The 22,470-nt window shown below is 38.1% G+C and overlaps 2 protein-coding genes across 2 annotated transcripts; both read left to right on the plus strand.

The window, feature by feature from the left end:
• Window positions 1-2,433: 2,433 nt before the first annotated feature.
• ctsf (cathepsin F) lies at window positions 2,434-11,810 on the plus strand. Its single transcript, XM_080035143.1, has 14 exons — window positions 2,434-2,818; window positions 3,640-3,750; window positions 4,789-4,870; window positions 6,772-6,827; window positions 7,126-7,198; window positions 7,877-7,990; window positions 8,414-8,562; window positions 9,118-9,214; window positions 9,426-9,506; window positions 9,965-10,084; window positions 10,529-10,593; window positions 10,826-10,916; window positions 11,081-11,139; window positions 11,564-11,810. Exons 1-14 carry the CDS (start codon window positions 2,573-2,575, stop codon window positions 11,636-11,638), a joined length of 1,419 nt encoding a protein of 472 aa, XP_079891269.1. The 5' UTR covers window positions 2,434-2,572; the 3' UTR covers window positions 11,639-11,810.
• A 1,319-nt stretch (window positions 11,811-13,129) lies between these two features.
• eif1ad (eukaryotic translation initiation factor 1A domain containing) lies at window positions 13,130-21,464 on the plus strand. Its single transcript, XM_080036190.1, has 5 exons — window positions 13,130-13,275; window positions 13,821-13,935; window positions 14,310-14,418; window positions 19,541-19,649; window positions 20,050-21,464. The coding sequence occupies exons 2-5, from the start codon at window positions 13,849-13,851 to the stop codon at window positions 20,252-20,254; spliced, it is 510 nt and encodes a 169-aa protein (XP_079892316.1). The 5' UTR covers window positions 13,130-13,275; window positions 13,821-13,848; the 3' UTR covers window positions 20,255-21,464.
• The last annotated feature ends 1,006 nt before the right edge of the window (window positions 21,465-22,470 follow it).

Here is a 22,470-nt window from a genome sequence, read left to right on the forward strand (position 1 = left end):
CCAGGCCAGCAAGTGGCGAAAATGTGTCACGTCAAACACCATAGAAAAACATAGTGATCATGTACATTGAGCATCTTCTTGACTGAGGACTACTGACAACAACTGCTGTGCACAAAGTGAGGTCATGACGCCAGTGTTACTCAAAACGTCCACTTTACCTGTCCCCACAAATACAGAAATTTTGACTTTTTCAAAAAAAATCTCTTCTTAGGTCGGAGTTTTCAAAATGTTAGTGTGTGGTTGTGATGTTTGCCTGTGGACAAACCTCACAGATGAGATACGGTTACCAAAATACCCGTGTAAGTGTGGACTTGGCCTTTTGAGCTTACTGAGGAAATACTTTGTCAGATACAACACATACATATTAGAAGTTTAGATTTTTTTAGGGGTCATTTGTTTCCTTTTCTCACAACACAGGAGATGCATGGATCACAAATAGTAGAGAAAGTATCTTAAAAACGGCGACTAACCCCTCAGAATCAGGGGGGGAATCGTGATAGAAATTTATAATAAAAAAAATACATTATTTGGGTTCAAAGGGCCCAAAGGTTCTGGCTAGTTTTTGTCTTACTATCACTGTAATCAAACTGGGATTTGCAACGTGGAAATACTGCAAGTGAGGGTAGTGTGCTTCTAGAGCTAGATGAAATGTTAACACCCCTCCCTCCCTCTCCCTCCCCTAACCTTAACCTTAACCCAACACAACCTGCCCTAATTCTCCTCACCCTGCACTCCCCACTTTTGCCCTTTACATACACACTGACACACACACATACAAACATTTAACACACACACACTCACACACTAAGGCCAAGTTTACGCGACAATAAGCTGTCATCATGTAAATGAACGGCCCCAAACGTAAAAAATACTTTTGCGTTTGTGTCGAAAACGTTACAATGTAGACAGGCCCTAACACACACCTACAGACTCTTACAAACACACACACCCGCACACTTAGAGACACACACAAAATTCCCTTCCATGTTTGTGTTCGTCAAGCAGTTTGCCTATGTCTTTTTAACCTACCGAACCCCCCCCCCCCTCTCTCGCCCACCCTCCCAAACCCCTCTGCATGTCCTAGTGGTACTGGTAGTTGGGTGCATGGAAAAAGCAGCAAGCAAATCGTTTTTCCACATCGGTGAAAAAAATAAATAGAAAATAAAAAATTGTGTCTTCATTTTAACATTCAGCAATAAACCCCCTTTTTTCTCTTCATGTCTTCATCATTTCTTGGAATATGCTAGAAGATTTTTTGCAAGTTTTATCAGAAACATACTACTTGTAAAAGAAGAAAAATCCAAAACCCACCCCTTCATATGAAAAATAAAACTTTATTCCTACCATTTTGAAACAGTCCTGTCATCTTTGTAGCTAAGAACCACGGTTTGTTTTACGTTCGCAGATGTTTAAATGTGGAGGTACATTTGGTGCATAACTAGTTGGTAGTTGTAGGCTAGATTGTTTTCCTGTCTCCTATACACAAACCCAAAACTACAGTAAAGTCTTCTCAAATACTTAATCGCAGGTGCACAAATCCTATTCTATGACTCGCAAATGATGAAAATCATATAATTAATTGTTGCTACATTTTTTGCAGTGACTATGGTGGAAAACACATTTACACACCCAATTTATATAATGTGAAATTATGGACAACATTTCCACATCTGCAAATCAGTATGTGAATTCATATGAGTTGCACACCTGTAGAACATTTTCTCTGGAATTTATTTTCTATACTATTAAGTCAATAAATACTAACTGCTTGAATCTGCTTATACAAGTCAAAAATACTGTTTTTTTGCCAATCTATTTTGCACCATATTCGAAAATTTAGCAAAAATGTCAGCATATGATTTTCACAATTTGGGTTCCAGAAAACAGAATTTGCGATGAAGAATCTGAGAAGGTGTAACTGTAGTTTTGTGTTTGTGTGAGAGGGAAACTGAAGGTGTTTCTCTGTGACAACAAATTTACATGTGTGAATATTTTCTACAACTACAAATTAGTTACGCACCAAATGTACCTTCGCATTTAACGCTTATATCTGTGTTTCTATTAAGACACTTACTTTATCTACTGTATGTATGCAAATATGAGGCAATGAAATCAAGAAGACAAATCCCAAGTAGGAATGTAGTTGCCGGGTTAGAACACTAGGTGGCAGCATTTACCTATAATGGATATAATTATATATGCCATGTTAGTTGGATTAAGTTATTCGCTTAAATTCCCATGATTTTCAAACTCAACAAATCACCTTTAAATAACCATAACATCCGATTTCTGGGCCTGAATTTATGTTAGCATGAAGCTTATTCTTAAATCATGAGCGAGTGTGTTTTTGCAACAGTCCTCAGATGTCCACTGTGTCTTGAACGCACCCCGTGCTCTAATCACCCAGGCTCCTCCCTCTCAGCAGCGATACACTTGTTTGGCAACAACAACACTGCACCTCTTGTATAACCAACTGCTTTATTTCTATCGATTTTTCTTCTCGGAAATCGGACATCGCCCTGATTTAAACCAACACAGATTGGACGCTGGTCTCTTTCCTCTCTCCTCCAACATGATGGTGGGACCCCGCTGTTCACCGGTGATCCTGCTGGCCTTGGCCGCCGTATGGGGCTGTGTTCTCGGCCTCGGTGAGGATCTCGACCGGCCTCTGATCGGGCCTCCTGGTTCTCCCATCCGTATGCAGGAGACCGACCCCGGCCTCAAGAAAGCTTTGCAGTTCGCCGAGGAGCGATACAACCGCGGCTCCAACGCAATGCACTTACGTAAAGTCAGCCGGCTTATCTCCGCCACTAAACAGGTAAAAAACAAAAACAAAAAAAAACATAAATTATAAGCATTTTCTAACATTTATTTAGTCACAGCATTATATCGTGTTATTTTGTATTATAACAGGCTGGTGTGGATGGAGAATATTGAATGTACAACTAGCCTGTATATTTATTACATTGTAGTGAGATGTCTGTGCTCTATTCTTTGTAAACAACAGCTGATTGTATGCTTAAAGCTTTGTCATGTAATAGAGGATTATAACCTTCAAAATAAAGGCATAATCGGATAATTGTCCTATAAATTCATAAAACATATAGTATATCTTTATATTTTACTTTACCAAACATGTTAAGTTAATAATTTATTTTAATTTGAGCACATTTGTTATGAAAAGCCTACTACAACGAAAGGTTACATGCCACTCCATATGTGGGCTACGTCGTCATATTCTGTCCGGAAGTAGCTTCATTGAGTGTAGCCCTAGCTTGACAACACCACCAAACGGCCTCAGCAGAGATGCATTGCACCCATTTAGCAACACAGTGTCCACGCAGCAACAGAAACATCCAGATGCTGCAATGAAGTCAACAACAAACATTTACAGAAAACCTCAGTCCGGCTACAATTACTAAATAAAAAGAATAAAAAAACATGTGTTGTATCACTGCTAGTTTATATAGTCCTGTGTTAATAAATGCTTTATGAAGGGCAGGATTTCTTGTTTGTAAATCAAAATGTAACCCCTGTAATAATGTGTGTGAATGTGTGTGTGTGTGTGTGTGTGTGTGTGTGTGTGTGTGTGTGTGTGTGTGTGTGTGTGTGTGTGTGTGTGTGTGTCCTGATTTACAGTTGGTTAAAGGAATCCGCTACACTATTACTGTGGAGCTGAGTAACACTCAATGCAAGAAATCCACCATGCTCCGGACATGTGACTTCTATCCCGAGACAATCAAACTCAAGGTAAGAAGTGTGTGTGTGTGTGTGTGTGTGTGTGTGTGTGTGTGTGTGTGTGTGTGTGTGTGTGTGTGTGTGTGTGTGTGTGTGTGTGTGTGTTTATGTGTGTGTCTGTCTGTGTGTATGTCTGTCTGTATGTCAGTCTATCTCTCTGTATGTGTGCATGTGTCTGTCTGCGTGTGTGCGTGTGTGTGTCTGCCTGTCTGTCTGTCTGTGTGCATCTAAATTGTGTGTGTGTCGTTGCACTATTGCAGCAGCAGTGTAGTTCTTCTTTCTTCAGATGTCACCAGTCGTCTGATCTTGTGACTTGACTTTGCCTCCCAGTAACCCCCCCCCCGCCCCGCCTCCCCTCCAACGCCCCCCTCCCCCCCACTTAAGCCATCATGACGCAGGCTCACATGCACAACGCTGATACATAAAAAAATGCGTTTGTTACTTTGTTCCACTATTCTTATACTCTATAGTGGAAACCTTTTCCTATCTATTTCAAAGACTCCCTCTATCACACTCGAGGAAGAAAATGGTCTAGATAGAAGCATTTCACACAAATATCAAGACATCAAGATAAATCAATAGTATTCACTTACACTATATTTGTCATGTGCAACGCAATTACAGGAGCAATCGTTGGCTTGCAATTCTCAAATCTCAGGCTCCTTTAAATAAAACAACATATAAAAGTATAGAATAAATAGATGTATAACATAAAGAGGAACACACAAGTGAAGGGAGAATTTGGGACTAAAAAACACCAAATTGTGCAAAGAAATTTTAAAAAAAATTAAATGAAGAATGATGCGAAAACATTATAAGAAAATGTAAACATTATATAACAGATGTAAACTGTGTTAAATGTACTTGATCTGTTTGATGTTTTAGACTCATTGATTGAAAACAATTTATTCAGTTTGTAACACCCACTGTGTGTGTATACACTGTATGACAATTTAGTAATCAGTCTGTGTGTGTGTGTCTGTGTGTGTGTGTGTGTGTGTGTGTGTGTGTGTGTGTGTGTGTGTGTGTGTGTGTATTTGTTCCTGTCAGACGGAGGTGTGTGTGTTTGAAGTGTGGGACGTTCCCTGGCAGGGAAGCTCAACTCTGCTCAAACAGAAGTGCCAGCCCAAAGGTTAGTGAGTCAACAGCAACGAATATATGTTTATTTTGGGTATTTTAATTTGATTTAAACACAACTGATCAACACGGTTATGGTTCACACTGAAAGATTCAAGATGGTGTTATTGTCATATACACAACAATTACAGAGCAGTCGCTGGCAATGACATTCTTTAGTCTTGGGCTTCTCCAACAGCGTAATATAAGAACAAGTAAAGGTATAAAGAGAAACACAAGTAGCAAAGCGGAGACTTAAAGGTGCAGTGTGTAATATGACATCATCAAGTAAGTTCTAGAAAGTTCTAGAATGCAACGCTCCCTGGGTAACCCCCACCCCTTTCGAATAGTAACAGAAGCTACAGTGGCCTTCAAGGACAAGAACAATTCTAAATTTTAAACAATGCACCTGATGACATTCCAACTATGACACTTCCAAAATGGCGGTGACAAGGCCTTGGTCCAAATATGGAGAAATATGGACATATATGAGACCCTTTCTAAGGAAAAAAATAATAATTCAAAAAAAGAAATTCAGCTATTATGCACTAAATTAAACGTACTTATGGATATTATAATTATTTTCTACAAAATCTGCTAGGAAATAAAACCCAAAATTCTACACACTGCAGGTTTAAATAATAATAAAATAATAATAATAATAATAATAATAATAATAATAATAATAATAATAATAATAATAATAAAAAGTAAGTGTATAAGAGGAACACAAGTAGGAGAGCAGTGACCTAAATACAAAACTAAATGAATGTAAAATGTAAACAAACGTGTTTATCTAAAGACTGTGGTCCTTCTGTACTGGTGTCTGCATTTTCTGTCACACAGAGGTCGAGGCTGAAATCGCTGAATGTGGATTTAATTCTTTATGTGTTTTCAGAAAATAATCTTTAAATATGACCCAAATATGAAGAAATATCCCCAGATAATCAAAGGACTTATTTGTATTGATTGGCACTGATCTTGGCCAACAAGTTCATGCAGGTGTTCCCCTTAATTTCCACTACATCCTGTCCTGTTCGGATGTTTTCATCAGTAAAAAAAAAAATGTTGCCACAAATGCATGTTGCCAAAAACAGTTCAATACTTTTCTGACCTTCATTGCTCAATTATGATGTAACACTAATATTTGTTCACCTTGTCAATGAGTGATGCTTTATACCAAAGACATAAATAGTCCCTCAATAAATGTCTTGTTAAATGTAAAATAATAATAATTTAATTTAGACAAGTATTATTCATACAAGTTGAGTTTATTTCTGAAGCACAAGTTTCATTTTCTACAAATTCTACAGCTTCCAAATAATTCCATATATTTATTCCATATAACCTTCTACAAGGAACTCTTATATGTTTATGAAACAATCACATTTTCCTCTGATGATCATAAATGACCTGGAATAGAAAATGAGTCCATCAGCGAAATCAATGCTATTATTATGTAGTTATTTTTTTAATGTCTTTTTGCACTGGTCCGATTTTTCCAGGGAAATTACAAAACGATTAACGTCAGCCAGGTAGACCAGAAAAGCCTGTCTATCCCAAATGGTACTTAGTCATACTTTGCTTCACCAATATCATATCACTATTATCAATCTGACATTGTGCGGTCTCTCTTTCTAAACAAATGCACGCCCTGCAAGCTGAAAGTTCCTCGTAGCTACAACAAATGACTCATCCACAAAACCACAGTGGACTTATGACAAAGTCAATGTTATGATTCATTGTTAAGTGTTTTTTTTTCTAGCCCCCAAGAAGACTAGCTCGTTCCATTTTGGTGACAGCTAATGGGGATCCCTTTAACAATAAACAATAAACTTCCGAGCAAATAAAACATTAATACACCTGTTATGAAGATTGACACCTAACATGTGTTTTTCTGCATGTCTGTTTAATCAGCTGAACCTCAACTCGAGGAGACCAACAAGATTATGGATGTCATTGAGCCTGTGGAGGTAAATATGAGGTCATTCATTCATGTCAATAACAGGGACTGACATCAATGTTTACTGTATGTTTACTGTATCTAGTTATCTGTACCTTAAAACATACAGAAGTCCATTTGTTGTTGTGTAACTTTCTATGATCAATTTGAACCTGATATTGAGGATAAGGTCGAAGTGTTGTTGATTTTGCTTGTTTGTGTTTGTTTGTGACCCCTGTGTGTGTGTGTGTGTGTGTGTGTGTGTGTGTATGTGTGTGTGTGTGTGTGTGTGTGTGTGTGTGTGTGTGTGTGTTTCTTCACTCTGACAGGAGTCTGTGCAGTTGCTGGGCCAGTTCAAAGAGTTCATGGTGCGATTCAATAGGGACTACGAGACTCAGGAAGGTGAATGATGTATTTCCTAAATGTTACTCAACATAAAATTGTGTGTGTGTGTGTGTGTGTGTGTGTGTGTGTGTGTGTGTGTGTGTGTGTGTGTGTGTGTGTGTGTGTACATACCTAACATAGCAAGGTGTGTAGAAATCTTGTGTAAACATCCTGAACAAAGTATGTCCTCACCCACACAGTCAACTCATAGCGGTAATAATAGCTCTTTGTCTTGCTGCATGAATACCTAAACCTACAGTGACACATCCTGTTGGCTTAGAGCCTTTGAAATTAGCTCATCATGTGTACTATTTGTTATTTGAAAATATATATTTTTTTTTTCAAATAAACATTCTACTAGCCAACTAAATATTTCAGAAATCTAAAATTAAAAGATAAACAGGGAATCAAGGTGTAGACAAAGGAACCTTCATCTCAGAGTCAGTAAGTGTTAAGATAATAAATAATCAATACGAGATAAGTTAGAGAGAATGGTTGATTGTGAGAGAGGAGGCCCACTGAGTTTTTTTTAGCTTTATATATTTGTTGCTTATTGGAATTATTACTAGGGGAATCTAAGTGCAGGTGTTGATACTGTATATTTATTTCATAGATATTGCCCTGTTGTATTGAACTGGGGAACTAAGTGCTAAAGAAACGCTAACATATTTATTTGCATTTTAATGACCTTTGCAGAGGCTGATCGCCGTCTGGCCATCTTCCACGAGAACCTGAAGACAGCTGAGAAGCTCCAGGCTTTGGATCAAGGGTCGGCCGAGTACGGGGTCACCAAGTTCAGCGACCTCACTGGTACGTGTGTGTGTGTGTGTGTGTGTGTGTGAGTCTCTCTCTCTCTCTCTCTCTTTGTGTGTGTGTGTGTGTGTGTCTCTCTCTCTCTCTCTCTTTGTGTGTGTGTGAGTGTCTCTCTGTGTGTCTGCATTCCCTTGTGTTTCCAAACAGTTTCTGGTGTAGAAATGCAACGTTCTGCTTTTCGTGAGCTGCATCAGCATTTCAAAACATCTTCTTAAGCAACACTAAAGTTCCACTTCTCTGCACTTAGTATATTTTTATTTATCTATTTATAAAATAAAATAAAGCTGTATCCATAATCTGTTCTGTTAAAAACGTTGGACTCTAATATGTATCTAATAAATTAAATATATATTTGAACTCTGGCTTTAAAAAAAAATAAAAATAAATGAATGTTTGACTTCTCTCTATATTTCTCTCCAGAGGAAGAGTTTCGTGACACCTACCTGAACCCGCTGCTGAGCCAATGGAATCTCCAGAAGCCAATGAAACCAGCCGCTCCGGCCCGAGGCCCCGCCCCCGACAGCTGGGACTGGCGTGAGCACGGAGCGGTCAGCTCTGTCAAGAACCAGGTAACAACACACAGAGAACATTATAGGGCAGTCAACCCTTAAAGAGACTATGAAGAACTTTTAAATGTATGTTTATGATTAAAAGTCTTATTTTACTTACAAAATGATTCATGTCTAAAAGACCAGGATTGTTGTTTATGACTGGTGCTAAATTAAAGTTGACTTTGTTTTACCATGGTAACATATTACCATTATTAATCTGACATAGTCGCATATAAACACATTACCTCATCGCTATGCATCCTTTCACTTGCTTCCTGAACAAATGTCAAAGATCTTTAGGACATTAGACTGTCATAAAAACAATAGTTTTTGTTCTAAGGGGAGGGGCCGCTAGAATCTACAAATACAGAAAATTCCTTAAAGTCACTTTAAATAGCTTGTTGATAATGAATGTATTATACCTGTGTGTGTGTGTGTGTGTGTGTGTGTGTGTGTGTGTGTGTGTGTGTGTGTGTGTGTGTGTGTGTGTGTGTGTGTGTGTGTGTGTGTGTGTGTGTGTGTGTGTGTGTGTGTGTGTGTGTGTGTGTGTGTGTGTGTGTGTGTTTCTTGCAGGGTATGTGTGGATCCTGCTGGGCCTTTTCCGTTACAGGCAACATTGAAGGCCAGTGGTTCCTGAAGAATGGGACTCTGCTCTCCCTCTCTGAACAAGGTAACACACACGTAGACACGCGCACACACACACACACACACACACACACACACACCCCATGTGCACACACACAGACACGTGCAAGGACCCAAACAAACAAACACAGACAAGACATTATTCAATAACCTTCTCCTCCAAAAAAACAAATCACTGTTTACATTTGCAGATAAAACGCCATGATTTGATTGGTTGATTGATTTGTCCCTGACAGAGCTGGTTGACTGTGACGGGCTGGACCAGGCCTGCAGAGGAGGGCTGCCCTCAAACGCTTACGAGGCCATTGAGAAACTGGGTGAGAAAGACACGGGCGGGAGTGACGTGTGCAAGATTTTGAAAACATTTAAGCGGCCTATCCAAATTTTAATTTGGGAAATGACAGCTATTTATTGAGTCTGAGCAGCCTCCAAAACCAACATGCACGCATACATGTGATTACTTAGAGCTTGGTATTGGTAACGTTCAAGTTTCTGTCACGATCTGCGCGGTCTTCATACATCAGATCAGATTATATTGATAATTCAGCCGACAACATAAATCAACACAATTTAATTCAAAACTTAAATTCGACCGGCAACTCGAGACAACTAGCCGTACTGCAACATCTACAGGAGCTAGGAAAAGATGCAGATATCACAGAAATAAATATCACAGTATATTGCCGTTGAGTTTTTTTAAAGCAAAGCTCTATGATTCTTACAATGCAAGCTTTAACCTGTCTAATCTTAATCCTTGGTCTGTGTTGTTGTTCAGGCGGTCTGGAGACAGAGACGGACTACTCTTACACCGGGGTGAAGGAGAAGTGTGACTTCACCAACATGAAGGTGGCCGCCTACATCAACAGCTCAGTGGAGCTCTCCAAGGACGAGAAGGGTGAGCGGGAGCAGCCAATAGCGGGCTGAGGGAATAGTCAGGGGTCTACTAAAATACACCCAGAGAAGCCTTTTCTTTTATCTGTCACACCAATTAGATTGAATTAAGGGTGTAGTCAGCGATTTGAATGAATAGTTGTTTGTTTGCGCCATCGTGATTGGACCACGATTATGCCTTGCCTTCCGCTGCGTATTCTTTCCCTGAAGCAATCTCCCATGATCCTTTGCAGCTTCATGACATCATCAAACTCAGTGTTTTGTTATTGTTCTGATCGTGATGCCCCTAGTGGCAGAGTATTACAGACTGTACTTTTAACTGTAAGAACATACTTTAAGGACTGTTGTTTCTTTTTGTTTTCCAATTTGATTGTGTACGTATATTAATTGCAATAAGAAAATTCTGACAGAAACCTAGACTTATTTCTCTTTATTTATTTCTCCTCAGAAATTGCAGCGTGGCTGGCTGAGAATGGACCGGTCTCTGTTGCCCTGAATGCCTTCGCCATGCAGGTAAAGCAGATTTTAATCACTGTTTTCCTAATAATCCACCACAGCATAAACACCATATCCATTTAAACACCATTTCCATTTATTCTTTGAGTGTCTAGAAAAGCGCCATATAAATCCTCAATTATTATTATTACATCATTAACTATACATCTTTACATAACAGAGTTTCAATAGATTCTACATCCAACCATATTAAATTGATTTTAATTGTCTTTTTTTGAATATGATGTAGTTCTACAAGAAGGGAGTGTCTCACCCTTTCAAGCTCTTCTGTAACCCGTGGATGATCGACCATGCCGTGCTACTGGTGGGATATGGTGAACGTAAGTTATTTATTTATTATTTATTTTTGCTTTACCAGGTTCCTTCTACTGAGCAAGACACATGTGTTTGTTCTGTTTGCCCTCAAGCTCAAGAGATAACAATTGTGAATCCAGATGCAGGATGCAGTCAAGTTAACGGTATGAATGTTCTTCTGTGCTTCCAGGTAAAGGAACCCCATTCTGGGCCATCAAGAACAGCTGGGGGGAGGATTATGGAGAGCAGGTAAGACCACCCTGTCTACTAACACAGATAGATAGATAGATAGATAGATAGATAGATAGATAGATAGATAGATAGATAGATAGATAGATAGATAGATAGATAGATAGATAGATAGATAGATAGATAGATAGATAGATAGATAGATAGATAGATAGATAGATAGATAGATAGATAGATAGATAGATAGATAGATAGATAGATAGATAGATAGAGTCCGTCATCTTCAGCAGTTTGTGCAACTTTGTCCACTTTTCTGATGCTGCTGCCCCAACACATGGCTCCAAAGAAAATAACACTTAACACAACATTTTTGATAAAGATAAAATTACTTTGCTACTTTGTGTCTGCCTGTGTGAAGTTGTACAGTAGTTATAATTATCTCTCTCTCTTTCTTTCTCTTTCTCTTTCTCTCTCTCTCATACAGGGTTACTACTACCTGTACAGGGGGTCCAAAGCGTGTGGCATCAACAAGATGTGCTCATCCGCTGTAGTCAACTAAACCACTAACGAAACCACACACACACACACACGCACACGCACACACACACACATACACATACACACACACACACACACACACACACACACACACACACACACACACACACACACACACACACACACACACACACACACACACACACACACACACACACACACACACACACACATTTCAGTCAGGATGCATGATGACCACAATAAGACGCACATAAAAGCAGACAGACCTGCTTATGATTCTCTTTTTCCGTTAAAAACAAACTAGTATTCCACCCTCATATACCTCACACTTTGTGTCATCTCATTATAAACATACCAGCTCTAAGAAAGCTCGCTTTGATGAGAAATTTTAAAGTTATTTTAAACGTAGATTTTTATGTGCAGGTAATTTTGATTGCTGTGTTTTTAACTCTTAAATCTTCCCTTGAAATACCCGGGTTCATGTTTGATGAAGATTGTGCACTAATAGAAGCTACAGTTCTGTCTTTGTCAATTATCTTGAATGTTTCGTTACCAGTGTTCGTGCTAATGCTATGTAGTCCTTGAGATTTTTATTTTTTATTTTTTTCAAAGACGGGGGTTTGCACATTTCTATACATCACTGCAATACAATTGTACAAGTCTGCTGTAAGAGTGAGAAGTGAATTAAGGTTGAATTAAAAAAAGTGAGTAATCCCATTCTCTGTGTGTGGTTTTATTGTCTTATGTGCACCGGAAAAACATAATTAAACTTTATGAATTGAAAATATATATTTTTTTTAAATCAAATGTTCTCTCTATAATAACCTCATTCATAAACCTCAATGAACAACAATTTAAGTTGAGCAGGTTGTCCACCCAGGTTGTGATCCTTGAAGGTCCTAGATATCATTTCTGGTGAAAATCCTTTTACAACATTCCATCCCTGCGTTTCAAATCACATACTCTTTATTTTTACTACACTACATACTAAAGTACAGAAGAGTTTTAGGACCATAGGAGAAAAGAAAAAAAAATCATAAGGAAGATTTATTTTTCATAATGTCAAGAATAAAGACGAATACTCCAAAATGCTATTGGAGTTAGTGGGGCATTTATGTATTTTCAGCATACTACAATTGACGTGCATGTATTGGGACATCCTAAATATTTTTCTGGCGTAATAAATAGTATGGAAGTATGGGGATTGATTGGAACGCAGGGCATGTCTGCTTTCAGTAAAAGGGGTTTTGCCATTTTGCCCCCTGACACCTTAAAGGCTCTGTTTGACCCATAGATAGTAAGGTTTGACCACTTTGTTTAAATATGTTAAAAGCACAATTCTTCAGCATTATAATCTGTAAATTAAAAGGCTTCTTACTATATATTGTAACATAAGCAAAGTGCTCCATTAAAATAAACAAACAACACATTGGTCTATTTACTTTAGGCTACAGAGACAACTAGAAAACGACCATTATTTTGTGTTGACCCCTTCGCACCGGAAGTGTTGCTTCTACTGTTGTCGGAAATCAGGAACGCATGTTTTCGGCTTTCCCTGATAAAATACTTCAACGTGGCTTTCTTTCTCCTAAAGTGATTTATTTAGCCACTGTCAAGCTGCACAGAACCACTGTCTGCCTCTAAAAGACTAAATTACTCTTGTCTTCATCTTTCAAGGTAGCGTAATTTATGTAGGAAACGTGGTTGGATGTCTTTTGACATAGCTAATGTTAGCATTGTCAGCTAAGTCAATAATAATGTGAATTGAGAGAAATCTGCTACTTGTTTACGTTTGTAGCCCACTTTAACAGTGAGTTGATGTGGTGTGCGGTCAATATTGAAATCACTGAAGTAGTTAAAGTTTTTAAAAAGTGAGTTGAGACAGTTTTACGTGTAGCTAACATAACATGTTGCATTATTTGTTTCCCCCCTGTCTTTTAAAGACAATGTATTTTTTTAACAATATGCCTGCCCGTGTTTGCTCTTTATTTACTTATGTATCATTTTGTATGCCATATTCGTTCCCCGTAAAGCACTTTGAATTGCCTTGTGTCTGAATTGTGCTATAAAAAATAAGCTTTCAATTTAATTTAGTTGGCCACGTAAATAATTCATTGTATGTGTAATGTGTGATACAACGATTCTGAACATGATTATATTGCTACAGTTGCCCGTTTGCTCTTAATCACCACTTTAACCCAGGTGTGTCTCTTTACTCTCAGCTGGCGAAGAAACCTGAATGTTTTCATAATGTCTCAGGCCACAAAACGCAAACACGTTGTGAAGGAGGTTCTTGGAGACTATGTGACTCCCACTGAAAACCAGCAGATTGTCAAGGTGAGTGTACACACACACACACACACACACACACACACACACACACACACACAGTTTCATCCTTTACAAAACGACTCATAACCCATTTACCATTGTCTATCCCTGACTGGATCATTATTCAGATGAGATCCATTTTAATTGTTTATTCTATTTTTATTTATTACTATCTTTCTATTATATGTTTTTAATGTATTGATTTTGTTATTGTTTCTACTCTACGTGCCCTTGAGTGTTCAGAAAGGCACTAGCTAATACAATTGTATTATTATTATTATTATGTATATGAGTTGCATTATATTTTACTGTTTACAACGACCCCATGTCATTTTCCTGACTCCCATCTCTGTCCATTAATTGTGTAATGTCACTTGTAGGTCCTCGGTAGTCGTGGCAACAACCTCCATGAAGCTGTCACAGCATCGGGTGAGACATTCCTGGTCTCCATGCCGACCAAGTTCCGCAAGAACATCTGGATCAAGAGAGGTAACTGGTGGAAGTGGGATCTGTGGACCTTTACTGCATGTCATCCCCCCCCTCTCTCTCTCTCTCTCTCTCTCTCAATCTCTCTGTCTCCCCATTTCAACTCTGTACTATCAATAAAGCTTGAAAATGCCAAAAATAATCTTAGAAAAAATAAAAATAAAAATCTTGGGGAAAATAGCTTAGAGTTAGTTTTCCTGATCGGTATTGTGGTTTGATTTGTGATTATAATTTGAAGCTTCAGTGTGTCACCGTGTTAACAGACACGAGCCCTGCGTTCCAAATTGTTCACTCTTTCTTTTAATACAATATATCCTGCAGCTGACCATAAAAACAACATAGTAGTATGCTACAATTGGGTCATACTGTTACATATTTATTTCTTCATAACAGCGTGCCTTGAACATGCACCAAATCATACTTTTTAAATTTTGAATTTTAAAAAGACAAATACATTTGATTGACAAGTGATACTGTCAACCGAAACCACTTTGTAGCTTTTCAGAGTAAGAGGCGCAGCTTGACCTTCCACCTGCACATGTCAGTCTTTACATCTTGAACTTAATGCAGACGTTATTACACACACAGGCTATTCTCAGTGCACTATTTACCATTTAAACTCAATTCAGTGCCGTACAGAGTGTGTAGCAACCTGTCCCTTTTTCTTTTTTCTTCTAAAAGGCAAAGTTCTTTGAACAGTGCATTGTTTACTGTCTGTCAGTGTAGCTCCCCTCTCTCTTTCTTTTATTGGTGCACCTGTCAATCATCGGAGTATTATGAAACCATGTTCAGAAATGTGTGTACGCTATGTGTGTGCTCGTTAACAAAACACACATTAAAGAAACAGTTCAATACTGTAGTTCGACTGACTTCATGCTATTATGAAATCACATGGCAGGGATGTGTACTATGCTGCATGCACGTGAACCATTATAAATGGCTCTACATACTTTCCACATGACGTTCGTGCACTTAAAAGAAAGAGGCCCGCGTACGCACAGTTTCATTCATACTACAAAAAAAAAAGGCTTGAGAGTCTGATATCTGTTAATTGGACTGCTAATATATTTTCAAGCGACACAATTTTACGGAATTTACATTAGATATTTTTTGTAATTTACACATGCAACCTCTGTTTATAGCTGTGTGACCTTTGACACACATGTTAACCTGGTCTGCAACTTAAAAAAATTAAAAAATTTAGAGCTTGAAATTTGGTGCTTTTTCATAAGAAAATATATTGTTATGATATTAACCCTTAGGGCCCGTTGGTCCATTTTACGGACATTTCATTTTTCTTTTTTTGGATAATTTTGGCTGTGTTCATGCATATGGCATGAAAACTGGTAAGGAAGTGTATTTTTATATGATAATGTTATTTCCAGCTCAGCTCCTACAGTAAGGCTAAAATACACTGTATACAAACAAGAGTTACATTCAGACTGCTAAGGTCCATAAAACGTCCATTAACACCCATTCAAACACCATTTTTTCAACACACTGCCATTAAAGCATAATTGATGCATTTTTTTATATCTGGGTGTCAATCTGGGCTTCTACCTTGGAATTGATCATTTTTACTACTCTCCACCATGTTACGTCATTATGACCATATTTGGCATATGGAGAAAAAACAGGCTATTTCCACTAGATAGCACTGTCACAATCCCCCCTTCCTCTCCCTTTAGCTTTAACCCTGAGGAGTGTGTGTGTGTGTGTGTGTGTGTATGTGGGTGTGTGTGGGTGTGTGTGCACGTGTGTGTGTGTGTGTGTGTGTGTGTGTGTGTGTGTGTGTGTGTGTGTGTGTGTGTGTGTATCCATGACCTATGACATTATGAGCAAAAGGCTAGTGGTTTTCAAGTGGCACTGTTTTCATTTACTCTGAATCCTCCTCCAGAGCTGGGATGTTTCCTCTGACTTTCAGTAGTGGAGAATTCAGTTGGCCCCACCAACACCCATACACAGAGATATACTCCTGCAGCCACTGGAATGGTACAGGGACCCACCTGTTACGCGTTAATGGAGGTTTCAGACACAGTGGTTGCGTTCCGAATCTCATACTCTTTCTTTTTTCTATTCTACATACTACATCCGACGATAAAAAGAATCTAGTTAGGATGCAGTAGGCATACTATTGGGACATACTTTACTCTCTTATTTCATCATAACATTGCGCCTTGATCTTGCCTCTTGCTTTTATATCCATCGCATCCCCGTTTGTTTTCATATGGAGGCTTCGTCGATGTTACGTCACTTCACGTGCGCACTGGATTGTGGGTCAGAATCGCCCAAATAGGATGCACTTTTCAACACTAACAATCTTGGCCGCATGAAGTAGGACATCCGGGTACTTCTAACCATCCTAAATCTGGCCATAAGAATCGGGACATCCTAAATCTTTTTTCTACATACTATATAGCAGAAAGTATGCGATTCGGAACGCAACCATTGTCTGTGTCAGATTCCTATTACTCGCTATCAGAATCAGACTCCATCACTGTTTCCAAAGCTTTATGTACTTCTTGTGTAAAGGCTCCCTCCATATTGCCAGGTAAGAAATAACTAGTTCCACAGTTTGCTTTGTATAAACTCTGGTTTCAATGGCAGCTGTGTAAACAGCTCAACGACTTGTTATGTGTCTCTGACGGCTGCACCTTTGATGTGATTGAAGATGGCCCATGTTTGAACTTATTTGAAGCAGTGCACTGCACATGCTTGTGTGTATGGACCTCAGGTAGGTGTGTGTGCTGTGCATTTATACAAAGTCATCTTTAGAGGGATTTTGAACCTCTGCATGAAAAACTACACATGGAACAGAGTGAATGAAAACAGTGCCACTTGAAAACCACTAGCCTTTTGCTCATAATGTCTAGGTCATGGGGATACACACACACACACACACACACACACACACACACACACACACACACACACACACACACACACACACACACACACACACACACACACACACACACACACACACACACACACACACACACACACACACACACACACACACACACACACACACACACACACACACACACACACACACACACACACACACACACACACACACACAGTCTCTCTCATACACACAACTTTATTTAGCCAATGATGTCCCTGTTACACTGTTCTTGGCCCGTTCACTGTTCACTGTTCACTTCTGGATAATAACAAAAAGAGTGGAAAATGTGCATGGACTGCAGGTGAGGTTCTTTTCCTAACACAAAAATTCAATTTATGATTAGTACTGATGTTGGTTTAAAATTCAAGCCTAAAAAAGTTGGAAAAATATCGATGTATAATATTTTTTATAGCTACCTTTTTCAAAAGTCCATTTTACGTACCTTAGCGGTATGAGTGTCAGTTTATTACACTGTACAAAAAATAATAATGCCTAAATATCTGTGTTGCTGCTCAGCATTGACATATCCCAGGCCTAATAATTCAATACAAAAAAAATAGTTTGCATGTAGTATATTGAAAATAATAAACATTTTCAGTTTTTTCCTCCAAAATACGATGTCATCATGACCAAAACCTGGCAATTAAAGGGTTAACATCTTTTAAAATTCATGACTATTTCATATTAATAGTTAGGGCAGATGTAGGGGAAAATAATTGGCAAAAAAAAGTAAAAAAAAAAAGATTGTATAACATTTTTTATAGCTACCTCAATGAAATGTCCATTTTACGGACCTTAGCGGTACGAGTGTGAGTATTTGACACTGCACAAAAAATAATAATGCCTGAAAATCAGTTTTGCTGCTCATCATTGACACATCACAGGCCTAATAATTCAACACAAAAAAAATTAGTTTGCATGTAGTATATTGAAAATATTTCAGTTTTTCATTTTTTTTCATCTAAAATACGATGGCATCATGACCAAAACCTGGCATTTAAAGGGTTAACATCTTTTAAAATTCATGAATATTTTATATTAATAGTTAGGGCAGATGTGGGGGAAAAGAATTGGCAAAAAAAAAGTAGAAAAAAATTAATGTATAATATTTTTTATAGCTACCTCAAGGAAATGTCCATTTTACGGACCTTAGCGGTACGAGTGTGAGTATTTGACACTGCACAAAAAATAATAATGCCTGAAAATCAGTTTTGCTGCTCATCATTGACACATCACAGGCCTAATAATTCAACACAAAAAAAAATAGTTTGCATGTAGTATATTGAAAATATTTCAGTTTTTCAGTTTTTTTCATCTAAAATACGATGGCATCATGACCAAAACCTGGCATTTAAAGGGTTAACATCTTTTAAAATTCATGAATATTTTATATTAATAGTTAGGGCAGATGTGGGGGAAAAGAATTGGCAAAAAAAAAGTAGAAAAAAATTAATGTATAATATTTTTTATAGCTACCTCAAGGAAATGTCCATTTTACGGACCTTAGCGGTACAAGTGTGAGTATTTGACACTGCACAAAAAATAATAATGCCTGAAAATCAGTTTTGCTGCTCATCATTGACACATCACAGGCCTAATAATTCAACACAAAAAAAAATAGTTTGCATGTAGTATATTGAAAATATTTCAGTTTTTCAGTTTTTTTCATCTAAAATACGATGGCATCATGACCAAAACCTGGCATTTAAAGGGTTAACATCTTTTAAAATTCATGACTATTTTATATTAATAGTTAGGGCAGATGTGGGGGAAAAGAATTGGCAAAAAAAAAGTAGAAAAAAAATAATGTATAATATTTTTTATAGCTACCTCAAGGAAATGTCCATTTTACGGACCTTAGCGGTACGAGTGTGCCTAATATTATAACGGGCCCTAAGGGTTAAAGACGCCAGTACGAGGCACTATTGTGATAACGTGTTGGATACGAATATATTTGGCAAATGTATTGATCCCAAGAATGGCAATTCATTTGCTCTTTACCAAATCAACAATCACACCAACAACATCCAAAAATGTTACATGTAAAAAGCGCAATAAATAGACAAACAGAGGTCGCTGAAGGACAGCAAGGTAAAGTTCATATAGTAAAATAAATATTGATTAAATAGATAATTACTAGCTAAAAATATATGTGTATGTATAGTTCTGTTATGTTTTGGTTTGCATTTGAAAACGTGTTTCTGCTGTCTGAAGGCGACTATGTGCTGGTGGATCCCATCGAGGAGGGAGAGAAGGTGAAGGCCGAGATCTGCTCCATTCTCTACAAAGACCAAATTCAGAACCTGCAAAAACTGAAGCATTGGTGAGCAGGAACACACACACGCACGCACACACACGCTCGCTCACACTCACACTCACACACACACACACACACACACACACACACACACACACACACACACACACACACACACACACACACACACACACACACTTACAAAGCACACACTCACAAAGCAGTAGAATCAACAACTGAAACATTTTTTGGGCGCTTCATGAGCTCCTGCCCCATTGTCGGGGGCGGGGGACACCAGTTTATAAACGCTGCCATACTTAGTAATACAGAGAGAGTTTTGTGGAGCTGATATGCTTAAACCACTTTGTGTCAACTCGTTTGGTGGTGATGTTAATTTATATAGAAAAGTTACGCACTATATCTTTAAGTTCAATTTGTTTATTTATTTATTTATTTTCTCCTCCAGGCCCGAGGGTTTCACGGTGGAGCTTTTGGACGCGGCGGACAAACAGCAGGAGAAAGGCGAAGAGGAAGAGAGCGACTCTGAAGACGAGAGCGATCTGTTCGTCAACACAAACCGCTGTAACTACCAGTACAGTGAGAGTGAGGAGGAGGAGGACAGCGAGGGAGAGGGGGACGACAAAGAGGGACGGACACAAAATGGCTCTTAGTGTCTGTGTTAAAGCCACGGACAGAACGAGAGCTGTGGAAAACCTCGAGGCCATTATCACTGACTGATATGAGAATGGTTACTGATGCTACAGCTCCGACTGCGGCTCTTCTGTGGCTGCATTTTGTGGACATTGAATGCTGTGGACTCACCGACTTCATGGAGAGGAATTAGTCATTTTGCTGATTGCAATGTTGAAATGTTATTGAAGATGAATAACAATCTCTAGTGACTTCTCCTTTTATTTTTGTCAGATACATTTCTACTGTTTTTTTTTTATCTGAAAATGTCTGACAATCAGGTTTATCATCAAGTGAGTTTTTTCTAATACATAGTTTTGCTTGGTATTTTGGTACAAAACAAAACACAAAGTAATCAAAAGGTATGTGCTGCAAAAGTCGAGAAAACATATGAAGAAAAAATACAAATGTTTATACTAGAACTACTGCCTGGTGGGTATATACTTCCATACAGTTGCCGAACGGTGAATGTCTAGTGGTGGAATGCAATGCTTTAAAGAAGGTAAAGCTGCTATAATATGCTACAATATGGCACAAGGTCACTGCGATCTAACAGTCGGAGTAACCTTTGACCTCCAAAATGTAAGCAGTTGATCCTTGAGTGGACATTTGTGCAAGCGTTCATGAGTTATCACGCTCACAGGAATGGCACGTTCGGACAGATGGACTGACATACGTACGGATAACCCGAAAAATAAGCAATGGCCATTTGGATATTGCCGGCTTAAATGTACAAATGTACGTTCATACTGTACTGACCTCCAGCTGCAGGGTTATGTTAATGTAAACTGTAATTCATCCTAAATGTGTCATCCTTATCAGAATAAAATGTATTAGAAAACTCACTAAAACTACATTGAAACAATATTTTTTTATGATTGCCAACATGGATAAAATACATTTTTGTCATGATTGGTTTTGGTTGCTGGTTTATAACGTTTGAAGAACTCGTCCGCTGCAATTTTTTATTTATTTTTGACTATTACGTTTACATTACCTCTAAACATTACATTCGGCTCGTGTAGATCTGATTGTATGCATTTGAGTTTAAATCTATCGATACTGATACTCTGTGACTTACTTTGACACATTTAACGATCTTGACAAATTGCTCTAGTTGGTTGCATCACATTGTACTAAATAGTTGGTCTTGGTTTATGACATTCCTTTCCCAGAGAACGATTTTGATTTGTTTGATGATGAAATATACAAATTTTGACATTTTTTATTTATTTTTTTTGACACCCTGCTGTCAATGTATTCAACTTCAAGAATAATAAAAAAAAAAATCCAATCCAAAATATTTATTTTCTTCTCATTTCAAATTAAAAGACCAATCTCTTCTGGAAACAGTACACAGGATATGCAAATAAACACATTTTTCCCCGAGGTTCAGTTCTACTTCGTATACATTTGACAAAAGATTTGCATACAATGTTTGACACATTGACATTGTGCCAAACCTTTCTACTCCAAGTCAAGTGGAACCAGTTCTACAGCAACTGTCCACTTGACTCGTTTGTTTGGTTTTGCAGGTGTGAGGTGATCTTCAAATTAAAACAACATTCTTCAGATACAAGGCAGGTCTGACACCTTTAGTCTGGGCCTTTGTGTGTTCAGGATTACTGTGAAGCCACTTTGCAATGTGATGTTTCAGCTGTTAAAGACCTACTTCACTGGTGGAAATATGAAGGTGTATTGAACTCTGAGATCCTATGTAGTATCCAGTGTAAATGTGCAAACATTTTAGAAATCGATTCATCCTAGACTGACAAAAAGATAGATGTCATTCTCCTCAAAAAGATGTTTGTGTAAAATTGTCTTTATGTTAATTAATTTGAGTGGCATCAAAATAGCCTTAAAAGTCTTAAATCTAGCTTGCTCTAAGCTGTAGGAACCCTGTGCTTATGTAACATTTCTTGTGATCACTGCAAGAAATGCACGGCTACTCACATGTATTCTCTAATGTGGATTTTTGACACTGTTGGCAAAGATTTTGTCCCCCACAAAGCCTGCAGAAATTAGATTGTTTAAATAACCTATTTAAAACCTTATAGCCTAACCTTCTTAATGGAGCATAATAATACTAGCACTGAGAGCTTCTGATTTGCATTTTAATATAGAAAATACCGTCTCTTTAAATCCATAAAGTTCCAATTAAAACACTCAGTAAAAGCTAATCTAAACACGTAATGGT

The sequence above is a fragment of the Ammodytes marinus genome (genome assembly GCF_949987685.1).
Source record: "Ammodytes marinus genome assembly, chromosome: 10".
NCBI lineage: Eukaryota > Metazoa > Chordata > Actinopteri > Uranoscopiformes > Ammodytidae > Ammodytes > Ammodytes marinus.